The 23,888-nt window shown below is 40.6% G+C and overlaps 1 protein-coding gene across 1 annotated transcript in view; it reads left to right on the plus strand.

The window, feature by feature from the left end:
* mid2 (midline 2) overlaps positions 1-23,888 on the plus strand; it is a 92,931-nt gene that overhangs the window by 38,730 nt on the left and 30,313 nt on the right. The window contains exons 3-5 of the mRNA XM_080465623.1: positions 5,411-5,476; positions 7,716-7,811; positions 19,789-19,896. Coding sequence (XP_080321749.1) covers positions 5,411-5,476; positions 7,716-7,811; positions 19,789-19,896 — 270 coding nt within the window. The remainder of the gene's footprint in view (positions 1-5,410; positions 5,477-7,715; positions 7,812-19,788; positions 19,897-23,888) is intronic.

The following is a 23,888-nucleotide window of genomic DNA, read 5'->3' on the forward strand; positions in this document are numbered from 1 at the left end:
ATTTAGACTTATGCAGAGTCTTTGTAAAGTCTATAATTTCCATATTTATTGTTTCATGTGAGCGTTTTGTCTTTGAGATGAGTTGCATTCAGTTTTTTCTTATTCAACATTTCATCAATAAAGCAAAGGCAAGTTACAGCCTGAACAGGCCGCCAGTCCATCACAAGACAAATAATGGCTAAAGCAACTCAAATCTCGGAGGTTGCGGACCTCAGTACTCGTGGGTCGATCCTTTTCAACCATTAAATATATCAATAAAGGGTATTTATTAATTTTTTATAATTTTTGTCTGACTGAACAAGCCTTTTAATACAGACCGGTCTATTCGAAATGAGTTTCTCTCATGCATTTGTGTTGGAGCATAACCTTTCCAGGCGTGAGTTTATCATCTTTTCTGTGTATCTTATAGACGCTGCTTAACTACAGTCACATTGGAGAGAAAAAACGTAATTTCGAAGATGCCCTTGAAGTTTTGCTTAAGTTGTTAGATTTGTTTATCAGTTGCCATGACATTTTGTAATCCACAGACCTTCAGATACTATCACATGATTGACAGTTAATTATGTGGTTTTCAGCAGAAATGACTCCAGCTTAAGAGTCATTACTTAAGAAAGGAAGCCAGAATCGTAAAGAAAGCACCTCTTTTTTTTTTTTGGCATCTTTATTTATCAGATGCTTTCAGTTCACAACTATATAAATATATTATCCAAACCGGGTTCATGGGGGGCTGAAGCCAGTGTACACAAAGCTGATTCGCACAGCAGATATTTTTGTTGCTATACACCCATGCCGCATATAGAAATACAGTTATATTAATCATTGTTCATGCACATTAAAGTTAACAGATGTGATCATGTTATTTGTAGGATTAGCTTGTGTTTCATTACTTTTTTATTTCTTCTTCTTTTGAGTTTGAATATTTCTTTGGATTGGTCAACTATGTCTCTAAGCTCATTTGTATAGTATACTCAATTAGCACACAACACAATTAGTGTTTTAAGTGGGCAAGCAAACACACTGGCGATGCTGCATACCAGTCAAGCCGCTTACGCTCTGTGTGTGTGTGTGTGTGTGTGTGTGTGTGTGTGTGTGTGTGTGTGTGTGTGTGTGTGTGTGTGTGTGTGTGTGTGTGTGTGTGTGTGTGTGTGTGTGTGTGTGTGTGTGTGTGTGTGTGTGTGTGTGTGTGTGTGTGTGTGTGTGTGTGTGTGTGTGTGTGTCTGTGTCTGTGTCTGTGTCTGTGTGTCTGTGTCTGTGTGTCTGTGTGTGTTTTATTTTTCTTCATCAGTGTTAGTCCATCAGAACCCATTGCACTGCTCAACCAAAAAAATCCAGAGTAGGCCGATTGAAATGAAACTGAAAGATCTCCCTAAGCCAATTCAACCATATCACTGTTTCTACTAACCCCACTTTATCTCAGTCCAGCCCCTAATCCTCAGTATTAAATCCCCCTGTCTTTACATTTAAATAACACAGTGTCTGCAATCTGATATGAAAGTGTCTCACAAAGGGAGAGGAGATCAGTCAGTGTTATTCTGTGACATTCATTTCTTGTGTGTGTGTCTGTGTGTGTGTGTCTGTGTCTGTGTTTTAATTCTCCATGTGTACTCTGCACATTTTTAATAGTCCTGGCTCATTCAGTTACTGACCCAAACCAATAATTGGGGAGCTAAAAGCTCACACAGACACATTGGATATCAAAGAGTCTGACAAACCAAAATGAAATGGCAGCTTGTGTCTGTCCTCCTCGCTGCTTCTGCAGTAGTCATGACAGTTCATCAGTCCTCTTCAAACCTGCAGACCTTTCTTCATCTGAACCCCCTCATATGGATAAAAACTTGATTTAATATTGGATTTGTGTCAGCTTTATTTTATAATAAGCCTTAACTGGAAAATAAAAAAGTGATTAGAATTCATAAAGCAGAGGCCTGTAATGACTGGTCCTTCTTTACCCTCTCATAGCTTCCTTCTGGATTTACCAACAAACAAAAGCAAACATCTTGTAGCTTTCTGCTTCCATTCATTGCTGCACTGAGGATAATTTGAGATCTGTAGAAGGTTCACACGGTCACTTGGAGCATGAAGGTCGCAGGAGTTCATTTGGAGGGCAAGCATTTCTGGCATCTTATTCACAGCAACACTCCGAGAGACAATGGCCTGTATTTACCACAACACATATTGTCTTCGTGATATCAAGTTGCCAGATGGACAATGAAGTCGCATTTATTGACACCCACTTGGTTCAAGATGGTAAACGGTGAAATGCACACATGTGGTGCTATTTCATTAAAAGATATGAATAAAAAGTGTGAACATTTCGGTCTCACTAATTGGACCTCAGCCAATGGATAATAAGACAAGTATGAGTCCCTGTTTATTATCCTGCTACAATTCGTTGGGTCTCCAGAGTTTTGCCCTATGGAATATTATCCTCACACAAAAACTGTTTCCCAGAAGGCTTATGTTACTGACATGTTCCAACTCTGAAAAGCCTCTTGTTAACAACAGCTGTAAAGTGAGCTTGTTCGATTCTTTCTCAAGTTTAATCTCTCCCTCTTTCTCTTGCCTTCATTTCTGTCTTTCTCAGTGTCTTGTTTCTCTTGTACATGGGGGACGATCCTGAATTAATTAAAAGAAAAGACTTTGAAGTGCGATACTTGACTTCAGGGTATTCTGTTCCATTTTTGTTGTGTTGGTAGTTGCATTTTTTTATTTATTTTTTTCTCTCGTTAAGTTGTAGCAAGGCCGATATTCAGCTACTGGAAGATGTCATCTCACCACGTTCCAATTGTTCCTATACAGAAGAGTTTGGTTTCTATAAAATGTTTTAAATTTGATAACATTTTGTTCACTTTTGTCACTGCTTCCGACTTCTCGTATTTAATTATTGAACATCAACAAGGGAAAAGATAAAAGTGCCGACTAACTCACTTGGGGTTGTTTTGTAGCACACTTGATATTTGGCTTCATTATTAATCTTCATCTTCATCTTTACCATTTCCGATTTAGTTAAACACTTAAATAATCTTTGGACTGTCAGTTTGTAAACACATTTGTAGTTTTATTTACGTTTTCGTGCAAAATAATTGTAACGTTATTGTTTAGCAGTAAAATGTGAGGACCTGCGTCGTGGAGTCTGAGCAGTGACAGCAGGCTCTTCAAATGTGTGTTCACTCCACCCTTCATCACATGCAAGTCTGCTGTAAGAAAGAGGTGTCTTCTTTTTTTTTTTCTCTTGAAACTCCTCCGTTTCAGTCTCGCTTGTGCAATATAAATAGGGACGTGTCCTGAGAGAAATGGATCATCTGTAAAGGAATGAAACCCAGGAGCCCCTAAACACAATGATGTCATATGAGGGGGTGTTGATCTAACCCGTGATGATGGGCTGTCAGCAGCTGCAGTTGGTAACTGTGCCGGGACGGACAGAATAAGGACTGAAGGAGCGCGAGCAGAACAAGAGAGGAGACAAAAAGTCAGGTTAGCAGCAGAGGAAACACACCATGGAAGGGAGAGACGGCAAGTGAATGGCAGAAAGACAGATAATACGGGAAGAGAGAGGAGCTGAATGCGACCAAATGAAGACTGATTTGAAGGGTTGGCCAGACTGCAAGTAAACTCAGCACAGGACTTGGGCCTATTTTCATCCCATCAAACCCCCCTACCCCCCCTTCATTTCTGTCACACTCTCTTCATCCACTCTCATGACATGGCGTCTAAAGCTGAGTCAATGAATGGAAGATATTATCTTGTGCTAATAACCCTGCCTACACCAGCAAGCACCATCACATGCTTCAAGCAACTGAAACATTCTTTGTACCTTTATCCATTTGTCATCAGTTTTCTCCTCACTCCACGTACGCCCACTATAATTTATTTGGCTTTTTTTTCTCTCTGTATCTGCTATATTTTAAACCCCATATTTCACATTCAACATGTACAGCGAGTTATTTCATACTGTGTACCCTGATGTTGGTATTGGTAAGAGATTACAGCCCATCTCAACAATTTAAACCAAGGGTGTGTTATTGGCTGTTTCGAGTTATCCTGAAAATATTCTAAGATCTTAGACATGATATTGATTAAAGCTTTACAGATATTGAGTTAATTATCTACACCCAGTTACTGCAAATGAGTAAAGCCAACAAAGACTAACACAGCTTGTTCACGTGTCCCAATGTGACCCATTTTTACTCAGTAGTGGAGGAGGCAATGTTTCTCTCCTTGACACATTTGACCCGACACTGTGTAACAATTATGAAAAGCAAGATGCTATCGAATCGGATTAATTCTGACCGAATAAGTCATCATATTGTTTGAAAATCCCATCCTGGTTTAGATGACCTTTCAGTTAGTCTCTTCCTGCATGTTACCATCCATCCAACACTTGCTGGCAACCTATCCCCTCCCATCTGACCTTTTTTTTTTTTTTTTCTTTCTTTTTTGCCTCCATCCCTCCCCATTCATCCACGTTTTTCTGTAATCCCATTTGTTTTCTTCTGCTCCAGCTCACCATCTCTGAGTGGTTCCAGCCATCTTTGCTGTCTGTTGTGTGTGTTAATGAGTTTGTTATTGACAGTCGCTTCGCCTCCCTCTCTTTCTCTGCCACTCGTCCTGCTGAGGCCACGGGAGTGCCAACGCAACTCGGGCAGAACCCAAACTGCACACACACACACACACACACACACACACACACACACACACACACACACACACACACACACACACACACACACACACACACACACACACAGCAAACTCTTAGAGGTCACAAAGCACTTGAATGAATAATTTTTTTGTGAATTTATTCACTGACCAAAATATTAATGTCATTGGCATACAATAAAAAAAAAAAAAAAAAGCACATTTCTGACAATATGCATGCTCAAATATGTCAAAGCTGTTTACATGCAGATCCCCACTGAGTCTCACACACTGACACAGGCAGACATGCATGCATGTAGGTAGAGGACATGGGAGTTTGTTTCCCCACGGTCTCTTGGGGGGCAGTTGTGTTCTGATGTATTAATCATCTTCATCTCCAGCTTGCTAATTAATGACCCATCTGTCCCCACTCACTGATGTTCCACTTCAAACTCCCTCATACACAAACACTCGCATGCAGAGAAGGGTGCGACACAACAATGGAGTGTTGGTCCCAGAAATGCGACTCCAGGACGAGTTTCATGGGAGCCAATATCAACAGACACTGTGAGGCGTCTCATCTGCATTCAAGTCCTTGTACAAGCCGCCCAACAAACAAATGTTTGCGACAACTTACTCAGGACGCAGTTCTTCTCTTCATTTGCTGAGCTTTTAGGTGGCTGGAGCCGTATGCGATCAGGCTCGTGTGTGCGTGTGCGTGTGTGTGTGTGTTTATGTGTGCACTTATGTAGGTGTATGTGTGTGTTCGTAGGCTTATCAGGTGAGCCCGGGCAGAGTGTCAGATGCGGTAATGGAGGCTTCAAAGACAAGCGCTGCGGTGAGTTCCCTGGCTGCCTTTTACCAACACCCCCCCCCCACTCCCCCAACACCACCACCACCACCTCCCCACCCTACCCCACCCTTCACTCCCGCCCTCCCCCTCCTTTGCTGCCGGTGATGGGACGCAGAGGGACAGACAAACACGGAGGCAGACACCTGGTTGGATAAGGAAGGAGATGCGGAAAGTGAGATAAGCAGGTGGATAAATAATTAGTTGGGTGCAAAGTCACACACACACACACACACACACACACACACACACACACACAACAAGCAGACAGAATAAATCAAGTTGAGTGACGGTAGAGGAGATAGTGGGGAGCACAACGGAGGCCCGGTAGACAGGACTGACAGACGGCGGTAAAGTCAGAGTCGTGGCCAGGTGCTTGTCCAGCCCGCCTCCCCTCCACATGCATGAGCGGAGTTGCTTCAAACGCCCGCCGCTTGTCTGCTGCTTTGTTCTCCCCGCAGCTGCAAACGTTGTTGTTTTGGTGCCCGTCGCCACCAACATTGATTTGCTCCCTTTGAAAGGCACTTCTGTTTCTGGCTTCCCATTTGTTTGTTGCCGTCTTCATCTTTTGTAATGTATATGCATTTTGAGTGAATTTATTCATGTGTGCGTGCGTGCGTGCATCCTTTGTTTTGCATCTGCCAAGCAGTCGTGTTAAATTAATTGTAATTGAGTGTTTGATCATGAAAGTTAGTAGTGAAGGTTAATCATCAGAGGGCTTTTGTTTAGTGTTATTTCTGTTTTCAAGGCTTTAAAGAATAACAGCAATAGATGGATGAAGAGTTTGTTTTATTTAGTTTGAAGTATTTGCATTATGAATCTGGTGTCTTATCATGAAGAAGACAGCTTTGTTTCAGTTGATTTGGAGGAAGTGATACATTACTGCATACCTGATATTTTTTCTCTGGTGTTTGTCTTAATTAAAAAAAAAAAAAAATTAAGGTTTTGGGCAATATCTCAGTACTCAACAAATTTGTGAAGGAAATGAGTTATGTTTATAAAAGAAAGCACAATGTTTTACAGTTATAGGGAACTTTGTCTCTCCTGTTAATCCATTCCATATAATATTTACTAGGAATATTGTGTTGAATGTTTTTGCTCATAGGCCTTTGTAGCATTTGATCCTTTTACTTACACGGTTCAGTGACATTGCTCAGTTTTCTAGGATTTTATATGTAGCCTTTACATCAGAACCATTTGCCGGTGATATTTTATGTCGAATTGATTGCAATTACATCTTAAACAAAGCATTATTGGTATACCCAGGGTTCAATTTCCCAGGGATAATTAAGGCTCTAACACACCCTCTGGTCGAAGCATTGACTCTTCATCTCAGTATATCAATAAGATCTATCTTCCTCATCAGCAGACTGGACAAAGCATGTCAAACGATAATATTGAAATCCAATTGAAGCAGAGCTTCTTGTCTTGCCTCACGTGAGGTTGATCGTTGGACTTCCTCATGTGAAAAGGTTATATTGGTAATGGCTGTTGGGATTTAAATGATGTCAACAGGGGGAGGTGATTGTGTGTAAGCCTGCAGCAGTCATACCTGTTACTCTATGGTTTCTCATAAAAGGTCATTTCAGAATTTGAATTTGTCTTCATTACATTTGCATTGCATTTGGTTCTAATCTGTGTTTTTAATGAAATATGCAATTTGTTTTAAACCCCACGTATTTTTTTATTATGATTTTCCTTTTTGTTATCATGATGATTATGCTGATTATGCTTATGATTTTCTTTCATAAATTCCACTCTTAGTATCTCAAAGTAATGCATCACTAACGTCTTGAGAACTCCCATTAGTGAGAACTAAAGTCGGTATTTATCATCTGTTCTTAATATAGTTTGATAAATAATGCAGTTCCACGAGTGAACAGGCTGGGGCATAAACTTACAGTGTATGTCTTTAACATATGCAAGCCCCGTAGGGTTCATTATTATTGTAGAACACATGTGAATCAGTACTGAGTAGTTATTCACATGACACCCAGGCACTGATGTGACATCAATATTTTAATAGAAGAATTCTTTAAAAAACATCATGTGATCTCACATGGATGACAACCATAACTACTTATTCACATATTGATAATGAATCCCCCTTTCACTACAGTTTTAGATCAAGAGTAAAAGTGTAAATGCACAGTCCCGTAACATGTATTCATTTTGTTTCCTTGTTTCTTGGTCTTTCCTCTTCTATCCTTGGTTTCTCCTCCTGAAGCAAACTCTGGAGAACAACCTGACCAACCTGGTGAAGAGGAACAGTGAGCTGGAGAACCAAATGGCCAAGCTCATCCAGATCTGTCAGCAGGTTGAGGTATGCAACACATTCCTTAGATTCAAGTTTTTAGCTTTGTTGAATAAAAGAAAAAGAAAAGCATACTTATTTATAACTAAATTGTGATAAGTCAGGCTCAAATACAAGGGGACACTATTTGGGTTGCTATATATTGTTAACCGGAGGAACGCCAGATAAGTAGAAATGCACATTAAACTGAAATCTGCTTGCGTTTGTTGACAGAATTTAGCTCTCCTGTCAGATCGCAGAGGTTACCATAAGCTTTGGTTTATTTATTTCTCTGGATCATGACTGTTTGCGCAAGCAGTACAATTGGAGCTCCATTCTCTCAGTTCCCTCACCAGCTTCTGATGAAATATTGAAACATTGAAAGTGAATTTTAGCAACTCATTGTGCTCTTTTGAGGGTTCCAGTACTGTTTCAGCATATTTTATGAACTAAGATCTTAAAGAAAGTATACCAGAAACAGGCACACTCCATTATTGATGACTCAAAGGATTACATGTTGAGTTTTTAGGTGGGGTTACGTGAGGCACCTATTAATTTTAAACATATCAAGTGTCTATGTCTGTGTCTGTTTTTCTCAGCTTCTTTACTGATGCAACTGCCTTCTTCTGCAAGCTGAGTTCACCCCCATTCACTGCACCTAAATCACCCCGAAATACGGTTAAAATGTGTCAAAGTAGCTCCTGAAATGTGCAGATCCTTTTTTTTTTTTAAGTATCAGTCGTGAGGCTGATACAACAATCCTTAAAACAAAAACATTGGATACGAGCTGGAGTGTCGCCGACCTTTTCCTTTGCAGGTAGTGGCTCTCCAGTCTCAAGATGAGCTTTAATAGCACCCAGCAGCGATTCACTTTTCAAACCGTTCGCAAGTGCGGTTATGTAATTCCTACACACAGGAGTGTCCACTTTACCAAAGCTGCTACAACTACTCGATCTTATGTCCTGTTCCATTTTTTAGGGACCTAACAGCTACAGGTAATACTTTCACTGTGCCATGTATTCAGATTGTGCCTCCGCAAAGTATCAAATGTAACCTGTAACACAGCGAGATCTTCCCTCTGAATGTAGTGTCCGATTAGTCTCACTGTGCTGAATTAGGTTAGGATGAATTACCGCTGCAACAGTTTAATTCCCACTGGCACCACCCGGATAAGAAATTTATGCCCCCCGGTCAAGTCAGATGAGATTATCTGTCAAGCGGCGTATATCTTTGACGTGGAAGCTTTATTTGACTTGTCAGCTTGTGATGAGTCACACCTCACCCGATTTGATTTAGTGACAACCTTCAAGAAATGTTTGCACTTCAGTCTCCCGGAGTGAACCCGTACCCACATGTAGAGAAATTAGATCTCGATTTGCCTTGTCACTGTTGACCTTTTTTTATTCAGGCTTATGTTATGAATTGAACTAGAGTGGGAAGAAGCTGTAAAGTGTTTTCTTGATGATTAATCATCACCGATATGAGCATGAATAAACACGCATACTTGTTTTGTAGGGCATTTCCTTTGCCGTATTGTAGTTCCCCAGCCCTTTAACTTTACTGAGTGATTCACCTTCACTTGCGTGTAATAATTGAACTAACCTTTGCCCGAAAGCCATATCTTAACCCCTTAAAATACATGAAAAAACAGCTTAAGCCTTGCTTTTTGGAGCGTAAAAGGAAAGTCCTGTCCCGATGGTGTAGTATGCCTACAGGTTTTGGGTGCATACACACAGACTTGTGGCACTTGTTTTGCATGACTTTTCCATCAAATTGATACGATAAGTAGCTCCTGACCCTAAATATCACCCTCACCCTTAGCCGAGTTGTGATGTTTGCACCAAAACTGCATGTGAAACCAGTACAGCTGCCCTCCACCTCAAGTGTAGTGTGCTTCCAATAGATCTCACACACACACACACACACACACACACACACACACACACACACACACACACACACACACACACACACACACACAAATTGCATTTTTTGTGTTGGAGCACGCCCGCGCATAATGAACACAATCATTTCTCTGTGTGATTTGACATTAATGGATACGGAGGACAAATACATTTTATTGCTGTCATCACTCTGTGTGTAGTTCATTTCTTATTAGCCAGGCGTGACTCCTATTTTCTCTGAGTCACTCTGAGGTCCGTGAACAGCAAGTCATAGAGCCGCTCACCCAATCAAAATGAAATGATCACAGTGGGATTCATTAGGTGAAAACTGCTCGTCAACAGTGCATGAACCCTATGAAAAAAAATCTGTCTTTGTTTGTCTTTGCCTGCATAGGAGTGTTGTGCAACTGCCAACGACAACAAAATCAGAATCTCATCAGTTAATCATCAAAGAGTAATGAGAAGCAATGGAATGGGGGAGATCGCGCTTCATTGATTCTTAAGCAATTATTAAAAAAAACTATATGTTTTTGTACTATATTTGTACTCAGTCAGAGCTGCCCTGTCGTGTGATCCCAGTGTCAAAAGTCTAGTTAAATTATTTACTTGATGGATGAGAGGCTGAAATGTTTTCAGGCGAATTCACATTACACACAGTGGCTCTCTCGGAGTGGCAGAAGGACTTGGATGTTGGAAAGAGGTGAAAATGTAAAGACAATGGAGGAGAAAGGGCCGCAAAGGAACATGGGAGATAAAAGAGAAAGCCAGGGTTGAGAGGGCAAGCCAAGAGAGAGGTAAAAAGGGCGAGACTGTTAGCGTGACAACCTATGGTCTCTCGGACCGAAACACACGGGCGGAAATAAAACGCTCAGCAATAATGCAATGCAACACAAAAAGAGAATTTAAGAAGTGGGAGTTTTAGTGCAGAGAGAAGAGTGTGTGCAAAATAATAAATCTCCGAAGAGCTTTGAGCTTGACCTGGATTCCTCTTCTCCTTGTTTGCATCATACTGTATTGGTGCCGAAGATATGATCAAACACAGTGTGAATCAGCTTCCAGTGTGTCAGCACGCGCAGCGGCGGAGCTGTTCTCCAGGGGTGCGCTTTGGAAAGATATCTTTCTTCACTCTCGGAGAAGATGCACAGACTTGATCATGTGGAGGATGCTTCTTCCTTCGGAGGCCTCGAGCTTAACAATATTTGGTGTAGGATTTTTTTTTTTGGTTCTTAGGAACATTCAGAACGACTCGCAGCGGGGAGAGAAGATGATACCTGGCATTTGAACTTATTTGTGTTGCTTGAATATTGATTGTCAGCGGTGAAGAGACATTAGTTGAGGCGCAAAATCTCTTTGATATTGAAATATAGTGACAGTTGGATCTAAATGAATAGTTTGAGTGAAACCTATACCGATAGTTGAACATATTGTGGCATCATTCATACAAGGCCGTTTTAATTAAAAGCCTTTTAGAGAGCCTGACAGAACACCTGGTCCTTCACTGTTCACAAAAGCAAAATCCCTCGTTTTCTGCTTCATTTTGAAAGTTTAATAGTAAACCCCATGGCAGCCGTCATTTTTATTTAGTCGTAGTAAAAGTTTCTTTACTCTGTTCTTCAAACGGACATCTCGGAGGATGCACGCACTGATTCTTTTGTTACCGTTGTACAAGTTTTGTGCACATTTCCATGTAATTCCCAAAAAAGCCTCCTCTCTCTTCCACACTTGCAATAATACCCCCTCAAAGGCCAATGCCGTCGAGATTGGAGACTTGAGTGTTGTAAAGTTCTCGCCGTTTTCTCTGAAATCGTCCCGCAGTTTGAGAGTTGATGAGCTTCTCACTCTGTCTGTCCTACTTTCGTTCTCTGTGTTTGTCCTCGCTGACGTCGTGGCTCAGCTCCCCATCGCGGCATCGTGTTGAGATGGTGTTGCAACGGGACGCCGGTTCGCTGGCAGCTTTAATAAGAGGGGACTTGCTAATAATGCGTAGGTTGTCTGGCTCATAGTGGGGAAGCGTCGTCTAGACAGAGCTAATGTGGCGTTAGCATTGTTTGAGGAGGCCGCTGAAAAATGTGTTTCCAGAAAAAAGAAAAAAATCACCTCAGACAGAAGCCGAGTGGGTTTAAACCTTCAGACATGAATGTCTACTGATTAAACAGTGAGCTGCAAGTCATTAGCCAGGACCCGTCTCGATGTGTGTACACTGACGCTGATCCTGCTGTGTGCGGAATATGAATCCGCAGCGTGGAGATGGAAGTAATGCTGCCTAATCCTTTGTTTTGGGTCTCGTCTCGCCGATCTTTACCTTTCAGCTCAGGCATCAAGGAGATTGAACAGTCCGTCGGTGTTGTTTGTCTTTGCTATAATATTTTTATAATGTTAAGGGAGTTCCGCTTTTACCTCAAGATGAAAACATCCATGCAGTGGATTACTGATAAACAGATGAATATTTTTGCTCCTATGGAGTCATTACTGTGTGTTCGCGCTTTTAACAGATGCCCACGCCGTGTTTTATAAATCTGTATATTTGTGAAAGGTTTCTGTTTGTGTCATTATGCCAAGTTCGTCTTTTATTTCTGAAACTTTTTAGTCAAGTGACAGATGATATAGAGATAAGAAAAGAGTCTGTCGGAGCAGCTTTCTGAAATAAATGCAGCCATGACTGATGACGATTCCTCAAGACACTTTAAAAGGGTCGCACAGAGTTTAAGGGGTTAACACTCTTGACTCACAGTGAGGAGATCCTCGGTTTGGGTTGAGCCTTTCTGTGTGAGGTTTGCATGTTCCACCTGTGTATATTTGTGGTTGTTTTTTCTTTTAAATTTATTCTAAATTCACCAGAGAGGTCCATGATTGTGTGTGACACTCTGAACCTATGATAAACCAGGTTTGATGGATGGCTGGAAAGCACGATTGAACATCATTTAATCATTTCACATCGATTTTCATTCCACCAATCTAAGTATTTTCAGTGCGTGCCCAAAAAGCTGAAGTATTCAAACTTAGTAGTTTTTGACCTTATGCAGGTCATTAAAAAATAAATTGAGAACCAAAGTTCATCAGGGAAAAATTAATGTCTGCGCCAAATTTCAGAGCAATCAATGTGATAGTTAAAGAGATATTTAAATAACAACTAAAATGTCAGTTTGCTGGTGGGACTGAAGCAGAAGATCACCAAAGTCATTTGGTGGAATCACCAGGGAATCATAAATGTCTCTCCAATAGTTTTATGGTAAGTGATTAAAAATTATACCGAGTCCAGAGCAGATTGGACCAAAAAAGTAAGAGCAATAACTTGGTTAATAAGCAGGTTGAAGCTAAATTAAGTTGGCAAAAACTTTAGTTTTTGTCATTAATGTATTCTTTAGGAAGTGAACCTTTAGTGCACATGAATATTTGATGAATGCTGGTTGATGTTTTGGTTGAAAATTTTGAGCCACAAATATAGAGTGTATTTACACACAGAAAGTTGTCCTAATGGGGATTTAAAAGGTCTGACTTTGTCACCTTATTAAGCCTGTGAAGCGTTTCCAATCATCACCCAATTTCTGACACATCCTCCATTATATATGCCTCACAGTTGCCTTTTCTTTCACTCTATAGCTCAGTGTCATAAAGCTCTGTGAAATATCTGAAAACATGTAGACAGCTCCAGAGATAAAGCTGTCAGAATGAATCTTGCATCAGTATGGGGGCATCATATCAGAGAAAAGGGAGGCAAAGGGGCATAGAGAGACCGAGAAAGAGACGGACAGAGAATGTGAAGTGGTCAGTAAGAAGCTGACAGACCCAGTCAAAGAGGCAGACCAAGAAAAAAAAGAAAAGAAGAAGAAGAAGAGGAGGGAACTGAGGCGAATGGAAATGGAAAGAGCATTCAATTGATTCAAGATGTGAGAGTTTTGGTGTCAGCACAGGGTTAAACAGCTGTTCTGAACCTGGACGAGTCCCCGCCAAGTTTGCGGTGAGACTCAAAATGGCAGGAGTCGCACATTTTGGAAGCGAAACATTGTCGGTGGTTGAGCTGCAGTAGCAGCCACACATGTCCACATGTTCCAGCACATGGATGACTGGATGTGGTCTGAATCGATCAGTCCAGATGTTATTTCTCTTTCACAAATGTCTCTGTAATTTTCTGGAAACTAATACTTGTGTTCACTCTCATTAAAACCTAGTAGAGGATATACCATCGCTGAGCTAATGTGAATGTAGAGAATCACTTGTTTTTAATGAGTACTTTTCAAAGATCCAATAGATTTCAGATTAGTTCAGTTGGAAAAGAATCACAGAGATACTCGCACAAGTTGTAAAAATGAAATATGTAATCGTGTTTGTGCACTCGGGGCAGGCTGTAAATCACATCAAAGTACCCTCTACGTCAGTCATTCTTGCTCACATGATGTAATTACAGAAAATATCTTTTCATTTGAGTGTAGAATTCTAAGAAGCTGAGCTGTTTAACTATCCAGCTATATTTCGAGGCTTCTTCACTGAGCTCAGCATGTTTGTACCTCAACCCAGAACCGACTGAACAAACACCACAGAGAGCCTGTTTCACGGCCTTTTATTCATCAATACATTTTAAATTCCTAATTCTGTAGATATTGTTCGCGGATGGGATTTATAGTTATACGATTACAGTAACTGTGTGACATTTTTCTTATTATACTATGTCAAAAGGTATTTTCATTTGTACAATAAGACTCTGGTATAGTAGAATATAGAACAGTACAGGCTCAAATGTATATCAATTCAAAGCAATATCATTCAGTGGGGGACAGTGGGTTACCCACACCTCTTGGCGAAGGATAGACACACACCTATCCACTCAGTGTGGCGTGCATGCAGCCCCGGACAGCTAAGGGCATCACAGACCTGTTATTGCTCAATCTTGTGTGGCTGAACGCCACTTGTCCCGCTGAGATCTAGAAACCCACATTTGAAAGTTGAAGGAGGACGACCCCCTGCTCATTTACCAGACGCACATCTTCAGTGCAGGTCGACTCGCCCAGTTTGTGAAGTTGACCTACATTTGAATTGGAAGGCCACAAGATTGGATTCATTGATTGTTGTGCCATAAATCAGATTTTGTCCCTTTTCTTTTACTGTAAGTCATCCTCCTAAAAATATGAATGAGCAAGCATTCCTTTGGAAATCACCAGAGCAAGGATTTTAAAACATTTTTGTTTTTAATGAATTAAACTGTACTGGTGTCCCATTTATGTAGCCTTAAAGATAGACCTCCACTTCCTATAAATCAGGATATGCAGTTTCCACAATAATCATGTGGCAAATACAACTTTGGGATCTGGACCAAACAAATAAAGCAGTGTGGGTGTGAACAATGCTCGCTTAATAGAACAATTTGTAGAGACTTTCGGTTAAAGAAAATGGTTGGGATTTGTTATGTCTTGGTGGGCGGATAATTTTGCAGCATTTGCCAGTGTTTGTGATGTTATTATGGAGATGCAGCTGTGAGGGCGCTCGCGACAGATGCACATGGTATTTTGTGAACTGAATGAGCATCATTAAACTGGCACGGTTTAGCTTGTTCTCGGGACTCAACAGATTTTCTCAAAATCACCGCCCAGTGTGAGATCACACTGGTGAATGACAATATCAGGGAAATGTATGGAGCGCAAACTCATTGGAAGTTAATTCACCTCTGCTTGATTGACAACATGTGGATGATTGGCGCTCGGCTTGGCCCCACGCAGCAAGAAACTATTCTTTGCTGTAACAACAGGGTGGTGTTGAACTTCACTGTCGGGCAAATGAAGCTGGTAAAAAAAAAAAAAAATACATGTATAGTTTACCACTTATTGCTCTTACCTGAAAATATTATTTAATCTTGACATAATGCTTTCCCTGAAGTTAATCTGATGGATCGGAGAATGTTTGCTTTGAGCGCCTTCCACTTTCACTTGAGAAAATATGAAGACTCTTTGTCGATTTGTAATAATTTGCACTCTTTTGTTATTTGTTCTGGTGTCTGATTACAATAAATGGGCAACACATCAATCCTAATGGTGTAGATGGGATCATTTACAGCTCTTACAAACGGAGATCTGTAACACTTAACATTATCAACATTACCACAATTAAATTTCTGTGAACAGAAACAAATACAATTCAAACAAGCGCCATCATATTGTCTAATTTCTCTCCTTAATGATCAAAAATACCAGTTGGAGATGAGGAAAAGGCATAAAACTGATGTGAAATCCAGATTGCTTTGTGATGTTGAGGGACAATAGTGTTTCGTCATCCCGGCCAGCTGTTAGTTTTCCTCACATCTTTTCACCAAAGAGTAATTCTTTTCATCTCAGCTGTGGTGGTTGCTGGATCACGTCCCAACATATCGCAAGATGACAACCAGCAACGCATCATGCATGCAAATACTAGTCATTCCAGGTGGATCACACCGAGTATTAAAGTGTGAGGTTGGTTAGAATAAAGTTCAAAAAGACCGCTGTCTCAACATTTTTGAACGTGTGCTTGGAAATGTGTGCAATCACTTATTAGTTAGTGTAACAATGCTTAGTTGGGAAATTTAGTTTGATTGTTGTTTTTCATTTTTAGTAAAACAGAATTGCCGCTGCTTATTATAATGTGTATTTTTGAATTTTATTGAACCTATTTTTTTATTATTTTTTATTCCGAGACAGCGTAAGCTGTGAAAATAGGTTGTCATTAATAAGATACATAAATTCTTCTTTATTCTTTATTTGTTTTTTGTTTTTTTGAAGAAACATTTATCCTTTTTAGAGTGATTCTTGTTTTTTTTTTTATCTGCACCACCTGCATGTTTTCCCTCACTGAAATGCATTAACCTCCTTTCTGGCCTTCTTCTTTTCCTCTCTCCCTTCACCTCCATCCTCGGCCTCATTTCTGCTTCACAGCTACTCTCTCTCCTACTGACGTGAGCAAAACAACTCGACCTTATCCGTCTCCGCTTTTCACCAAATTGTCCAACATGAGCTGTACAGTGTTGCAAGATGCGACTACATTTCCAAGCGTTGATACATAAAATCAAGTACATTGTCACTTGTAATAAGCAGGTTTTGGGAACAATGTTTATCGGGGGTAATTGTGGGTGATTCTAGGATCAAGAAACTTGAGACACGAGGATGTGGTCGGGTCCTGGAAAAGGGAAATGATTTCCTGTGTACCTGTTTTCGTGTTGTTTTGAAGAGCTGGGGCAGAACTTCGAGGGGTTCCTACAGGCTGTAGCAAGCCCAAATGAAACCCAAATCTTTTGTTACACTTCCTGACATCTTCCTATGACGTCTTATCACGATTTCGCTGCACTCGCTTCATTCGCTTTGAGTGAAGTGAAAGAGGAGACGTTGGACAGACGAGGTAGTTTGTGTAACTCTGCTGCGGGGCAGTGTGTTTCTGATTGGCTGTGATTGTGTGCGGCTGCAGTGATTCTGCTGTTACCCGAGGCGGAAGATGAATATTCGGAATCAAGGGTTGTTTCTAATTGTGCACATGTGCAATAAAACCCCCCCCACCACGGGGCTGTTTAAAGGTCAGTAGTTGTTTAGGGGATTTTGATTACAGTTGGCTACAGTTTTAGTTTAAAAAAAGCCTGCCGTGATGGTCAAGTCTGGTTAAGAGGTCTGAGAATCAATCACTGATGAGCGTCCTCAAACCAGTGAGTTTATGAGTGAGTGTGCGAGTAAATGAGGCTTAAGTGGTCGTTGTCGTATTTTAATCAACTTTTGGAAGTGATGAGGGGAGCATGTTTGTTATGCAGAGTAATTTCATATTCTTCAACGTGACCGTTTAACAACCCTGTAAGATTTTTCAATCAAATCTAATCAAAATGAGATGGAACATAAGATGCGAGAGTCGAAGCTCGCACCAAACTATCACCTGTGTGAAAGTTCATTTAACTGTAGTATCTCAAAGACGCAAGTCTATCTCAAAGAAAATGTATTAAAATGTCGAGTCAGCAGTCTTCCTCATGATTAAAATAGTGTTTTCCTAACCTGATGCAGTAATTCACAGGAATTATGCTGCTACGTTTCTTTGTAAAGTCTTTTATACTGATAAGTCATTCTAATTATACTAACAAATAAACACGCTGATCTCTCACTAGGCCGTGGTTGTGAGCATTGAAACTAACAAAAATTTGGATCTGAACACTGAAATCTTTCAATCATAATGACTTTACCATAATGTTTGATTGATAAATCACCTTTGTATCAGTTCAACAGTGTCGCCTCCTTGCTGTGTACTGTGTCGTGTTTCTGTTTGGTTTTACTGCAGAAAACAGCCCTCCGTCACTCTTTGTGAAACAAACACTGCGGCGCCCAGTGATTCAGCCCAAGCAACAGTGTGGCTTTGTGATTTTTTTTTTTTTTTTTTTTTGAATACATTTTCTGTATTGTGGCTTTTGAAAAGTGTCACTGATGGTGAGTCTTCACTTGAAGTGTTGGCAAATTTCTCACTGGGAGTCTGCTTGTTCTGGTGAACTCAGTTTGTCTGTTTGAGCGAAAGCTTCCCACTGTCACCGTGACGGGATGCTTCATTTCTGGGTATTCTGCCGTAAATATATGGGGCTGTGATGGTTTGAATTGGCTTTCATAGACACAATAGTGGCTTTTGCTCTAGCTGGAGTGACACAAGCTTTATTACTCGGTGAGTGCAGAGCCACATTGTGTATAGTTGTTATAAAACATTTAGAGTTATACATCTCGGTTGTGATCACAGTGAATGGAAAATCCACACAGACACAAAAAAACACATCTACTGTGAAATCACTCAAAGTGCAACTCCAGTGTTTGACATGAGGTGAAGCGTCATTCAGACATGTGTAGTTTCCCATTCAAACCTCTGTGTGCTTTCGCATTACCTTTTCCGGTGGAACCGCGAACGCTTAGCACAGTGGTCAACCATCCTTCCTCTGAAAGCAACGAGCCAAATGTCATCAAGAAACATCGGTGATTGTCTGAAATGCAGAGTTGGCTTTCTGCACTTTGCTAGTGAGGAGAAATCGGAGCACTTATTTATTTATTTATTTTTTAACATTTGAACTCCTGCCATAAGTGTTTTAGCAGCTTTTTTAGTGTGGTGTTAAGTGTCTTTAGCAATTGGCAGACCTGTCGGTGCAGGTTTATGTTGCAATTCAGCAAACACTCTTAATGTTACTGTAACACCTACCCACACAAACTGAAAGCTGGCTGCTCGGAGAGTGTTGGCCTCAAACTGTGAAGTGATGATGAGTTGCCTTGGCAACTTTGGTCCTAAAATAATCGCAGAGTCTATTAAATTGGCTTGGCGTAAGCATATTTCGCCAGTGAATTGGTGATTGTTTTCACAGACCATTCATGGGTTCTGTTTAATGAAGATCTGAGTGTTCAAACAAATCTTAACTGTCTCACTGTTTAACATATTTATTTATTTATATAAAATACATGCAAAAACACGTTGCGCTTTAAAGTCCAACAGCATTATGCTCATGTTCATGAGGTGTGAGGGACTTCCCCTCCAGCAGGGAACAGAACATCTTTCACAAATGCATCATCATCAAACCCAATATACATTCTTACTTTGCCCAGAAACTATTGGACCAAACTGTGCATCAGATGCTCGTATGTCTCCTACTTCCTGTTTCTTGCCTCTGGATCAATGTGTGGTTTACATAACATATCTATTCGTGGTCTTTCCTGGGACACAATTAACGAGTTTCAAATCACTTATCTCTGTTTTGCTCATACCAAGTGGTTTTTAATCCAGGTGCCAATGTTGCTTGAGGCCTTTTTTTTTTTTCCCCTGGTGTGCAGAATGCATAATGAAATATAAAATGAAATGACATGTTTGCGATGTGATATGACTTGTCCTTGCTGCCAATCAAGAAATCTAACAAAGCTCTTCCCAAATAAAGAGCAAGATAGAAGAAATGCATGTCAAACATGTTGTTGTTTGTTTACACAAATACAAAACAAACGTGAGATACACAGCAGAAACGTCAACTTGGTGTTCTGATCTTCAGATTAAGATTCATATTTGCGTTAGCATGCATGCCTCGGGTTTGCAAGCGAGCCAGCGAATGTGTTTTTCTTATTTGTTTGTTCATGTTGAATTGCTTCTCTCTCTAGGTAAACACGGCCATGCACGAAGCTAAGCTGGTTGAGGAGTGCGACGAGTTAGTGGAGATCATCCGGCAGAGAAAACAGATCATCGCAGTGAAGATCAAAGAGTCCAAGGTAAATTACTCCCAGGATGCCCTCCGACTTTATTGCACAATCCGGACCATCAGAGCATCACTGGAAATCTTAAATTTGACAAGCAAACCATGTGAGCACTTCATTACTCTATAATGTAGAGTTATAATAGAAAGTTTCAGAGATTGATGGATTGATGGATTGATGGATGGATGGATGGATGCTTCTCAAATCCATTCAAAACAGATGCATTCATAAACAACACAAACTTTTTCCAGACATTCACACTCAGAAACTATTACTCTTCTCCAGAATCGCACCTCTTCATACTGTGGTAGGAAGCAGAGGGACCTAAAATAAAACCACACATAGAGAAAATGCAAATTTCTGCGAACCCACTACACAGTGCTGCACTGAATTAATAGCACATTGATTAATTAATTTTACTCCGGTTTACAATTCAAAGACTGATGTCATGTTTCCTTTTGATACGGCGAGAAAAGCCCAATTTGAACACTCCACTGTGGTTTTCCTCCTCAAGAGTAAGTACGAGGGGGAGCAGTGCCGTGGACTGAATATATTTGCTTTGCCGCTTCTGTAGTTGCCCACTTGTTTATCCAAACACACTTCACATGCAGGCTTCATAGGACTAAATGGGAAAAACAAATGAGGGAGGAAGAGCTGCCGTTCCCACATGTCGGCCGCGTGTGTGGAAAGAATCCGAGATGGCAGGAAAGACGGTTCTGACCCCGCGGTTGCTGTTTCAGAGAGAACCCAGGGCTTCCTGTGCAGACGGTCATGTGTGTAGGTGTACGGGAGTACATGTGTTTATGTGTGTGTGGGTGGTTGTCCCTATCGGAGCAGAGAGTCTCAGAGGTGAAGTTTTAAGTGGCTGCGAGGGAACCTCTGAGGCTGCAAAAGAGCTTTGTCCAGTGATGAAAGATTTCCTGTGTGTGCGTGTGCGTGTGTGTGTGTGCGTGTGCGAGGAAGTATGTCAGAGTGTCCGCAGTGATTGCAAACAAAAAGCATAGCTTGTTCTCCTGAGAGTCTGGCAGAAGATAGAGCCGTGAAAGTAAAAACAGAAGCTCATAATAAAATACCACGAGTTTGTTAGAAGAGTAGCAGGGAAAGGGAATATTAGTATTTTGTACAGACACAGTGTTATAAAAGCAGCTCCTTTTATGCATTTTGAACAAACTGCTGGTGCGTTTTTCTTGTCGAGGACCGGAGAGGAAAATGTTCAGAGGTGACTCTGCCACAGAATAACAGGATTATTCAGGCTTCATCATGGTGAGCAGAGCTGTGAAAGGTGCTCCCATTTTCTGTCTCTCACCTCCTCCTAACAAGCTCTGTACCTCGCGAAGGAGACTCGGCACTCATGCTTAATCTCTTCCCGCACAAAACAAAACACACTATTCTCTTAGCCTGGTGCGTGTGAGTGTTTTTAATCATATGACTGCATGTCTTCCATTCGCGTTCACAAAACTTTCTAAACTCGTGAGGAGGCCTCGAGGATTAACGACTCCAATCCCCTTTTTTTTTTTGTTTTGTCACGTCTTTTAAAGGCACTTTGTCTTTGACAGCCTCTTATGTCACGTTTGCCTGCGTTTTCTAACGTTCGGCTTATAGAGACTTCCTAGTAAAATAATATGTCACGTATTTGTTTGGATGCCTCCAGAAGGCTGTCTTTATAGTAGCCTGACAATTACCTCTTCTGTTGGAGTCATTTATAGCTTTTGTCTTCAAGCGGCCGAAGCAGAAAAAACACGTTTGAAACACCAGCAGTGAAGTGGGTGACAGTAGACGAACGGGCTTAAGGCAGACGCATTTGTTTTCAGAAAACCAGTGTCTTATACCTAATTAAGCACAGTGCACACATTGTGTTCAGATGGCAAAACATCATTTACACAATGTTATTATATGTGCATTTGTTACACCAGATTAAGCATTTTATGAGTTAAGTCCACTAATATCTCCAGTCCCGGTGTATCATGACAGACCTTATAAAGAGGTAGATGGATGGAGAAATGCACAGATATAAAAAGCACTGCTCCACCATGCCACCCAGACAAAAACAGGATGCAGTGATTTTTGAATTTCATAAACATAAATCTTTTACAGTCTTTTATGAAAGGAGGCTATCATAGAGAAATGTACTTTTTTTATGTTAAAAAAAGTAGTTTTTATTGTATTTCTACATTCTTTAACTGGTTGATTGTAAGGAATTGATTTCAAAAGTTAAATAAGTGTATTTAAAATGAATATTAATTAGACTAAAAGAAGCAAAAGAATTTCAAACATGTTGCAACTTTTTGGAATAAATGAAAATGTATTGTTTCGTTTTGAGAGTTTTAAGCCTGTGAGATTATGGGTTATGGAACCACACATGGTTACTTTAAAAAAAAAAGTAATATACTGACTGCTATATCTTCACACAATGATTAAAGACTCTTCAGTTTCAACTTGAGATGAAAAGGCCTTCACACAAGGTGAGACGCTCACACAGGTCTGAGCCATATTGTCCATTATTCTGCAGGAGAGAAGTAATCATCTTGAAAATTGCTGTTTGTAGCATATGTTGCCAAATAACCCATCCATTAAATCCACCTCGCCTCCCGCCTCTGTGCAGACAACAACCAGCTCAAATGTCATTTACAGTGACAACAGATTATGGTGGACTTAGTGGAAGAGCGACTGAGACGTCAATTGGAAAGTCCATTAAGTCTTCAGCTTAGACCCACTTCTATAGCGCCGCTGTTTTCCCACCGACTGAACGCAACTGGACATTAGACACCGTTTGATTCTTTGAGAGCTTTCCATGGCGAGCTCTCCACCAGCGTCCACCCACTGTGTGTGCTTTTCTTTTTTCTCTCATGAAATCTTAACTGAAGTAAGGCCTGTTTGGTAAAATCACACAGAAATGACTAATCCTTTAAGAGCACTGTAAGTTTTAAATGGTTCTACTTTTTAGTTCATTCATCCTCTTTTTCTTAACTGTTTTGTTGTCGAATGATGAAGCAACTCAGCTTTACTGTTTGTTTGTTTGTTTGTTTTTTCTTACTTTCTTTTTTTAACTTCATTTAATCTGTGTTGTTGAAATGCTGCCTGCTCCAAAGCCGGTGTTTTATTTTACAACTCAGCTCTTGCTGATAGTCTTGGGACTTGCAGGCGGCCTGTTTTTATTTGCTGTGGAGAGTTTCAGCAAACCTTTCCAGAATCACTCTTATGAGCCGCAATAAAAAATAAATAGATCACCTTAATTCCAAACTAGCAATGAAAGACTTCTCTATGCTCAAACAGAATTACGCTGAAGCACACCCGCAGGCCAGTCATATGTGCCTTGGGTGTTGGTGATTGAAATTAGGACACATTTGTAAGTAATAGGCTCCGTTCACACTGCAGGGCTTGAAATGCAAGTTGACCATTCACAGTGAAGGTCACTTTGGAAAAATATACATTTTGTAACCTGGGTCTGATTTAAAAGGAACGGATTTGTGCTCGTCTGACTAAAACAGTCTTGGGTTGATTGTACCGTAATACAGTTTAGTAGTCTGACTCAGTCCAGTGTGGTTTAGTTGACATGCAAAAACATTTCTGTTCGATCTGTACAAAACTTTTCTTCCCCAAATTGTGCTGTTTCACAAACCTACTTGGAAATGTGTCCTGCTTTATGTCACACTCTGCCTGTTACTGCAAAAAAATATAAAACAGAAAGAAAGAAAGAAAGAAACAACAAGCCTATTCATCTCAGCCCTTTTGAGCGGAAAGTTCATGAGGTCAATGTGAGAATAAAGACACAATGGGCTCTTTTCAACTCATAATTATGACTCTCTCCTCTGTTACATCCATTGTGTCTTCCTTTCCCTCCTTTTTTCTGTACATGCGTACTCATTACTTTTTCTCTGATTGTGCTTGTGTAGGTGATCTGCAGGTTTATTATTGAGCGCGTGCGGAGTCGTTACATCCCAGGTTAAAGCTTCACGGGAGTTAAGGCTGCAATTTTAGGGATAGCTGAGTATGAAGCAACATCCTTA

This window comes from Lipophrys pholis, assembly GCF_963383615.2.
Source record: "Lipophrys pholis genome assembly, chromosome: 6".
Taxonomy (NCBI): Eukaryota; Metazoa; Chordata; class Actinopteri; order Blenniiformes; family Blenniidae; genus Lipophrys; species Lipophrys pholis.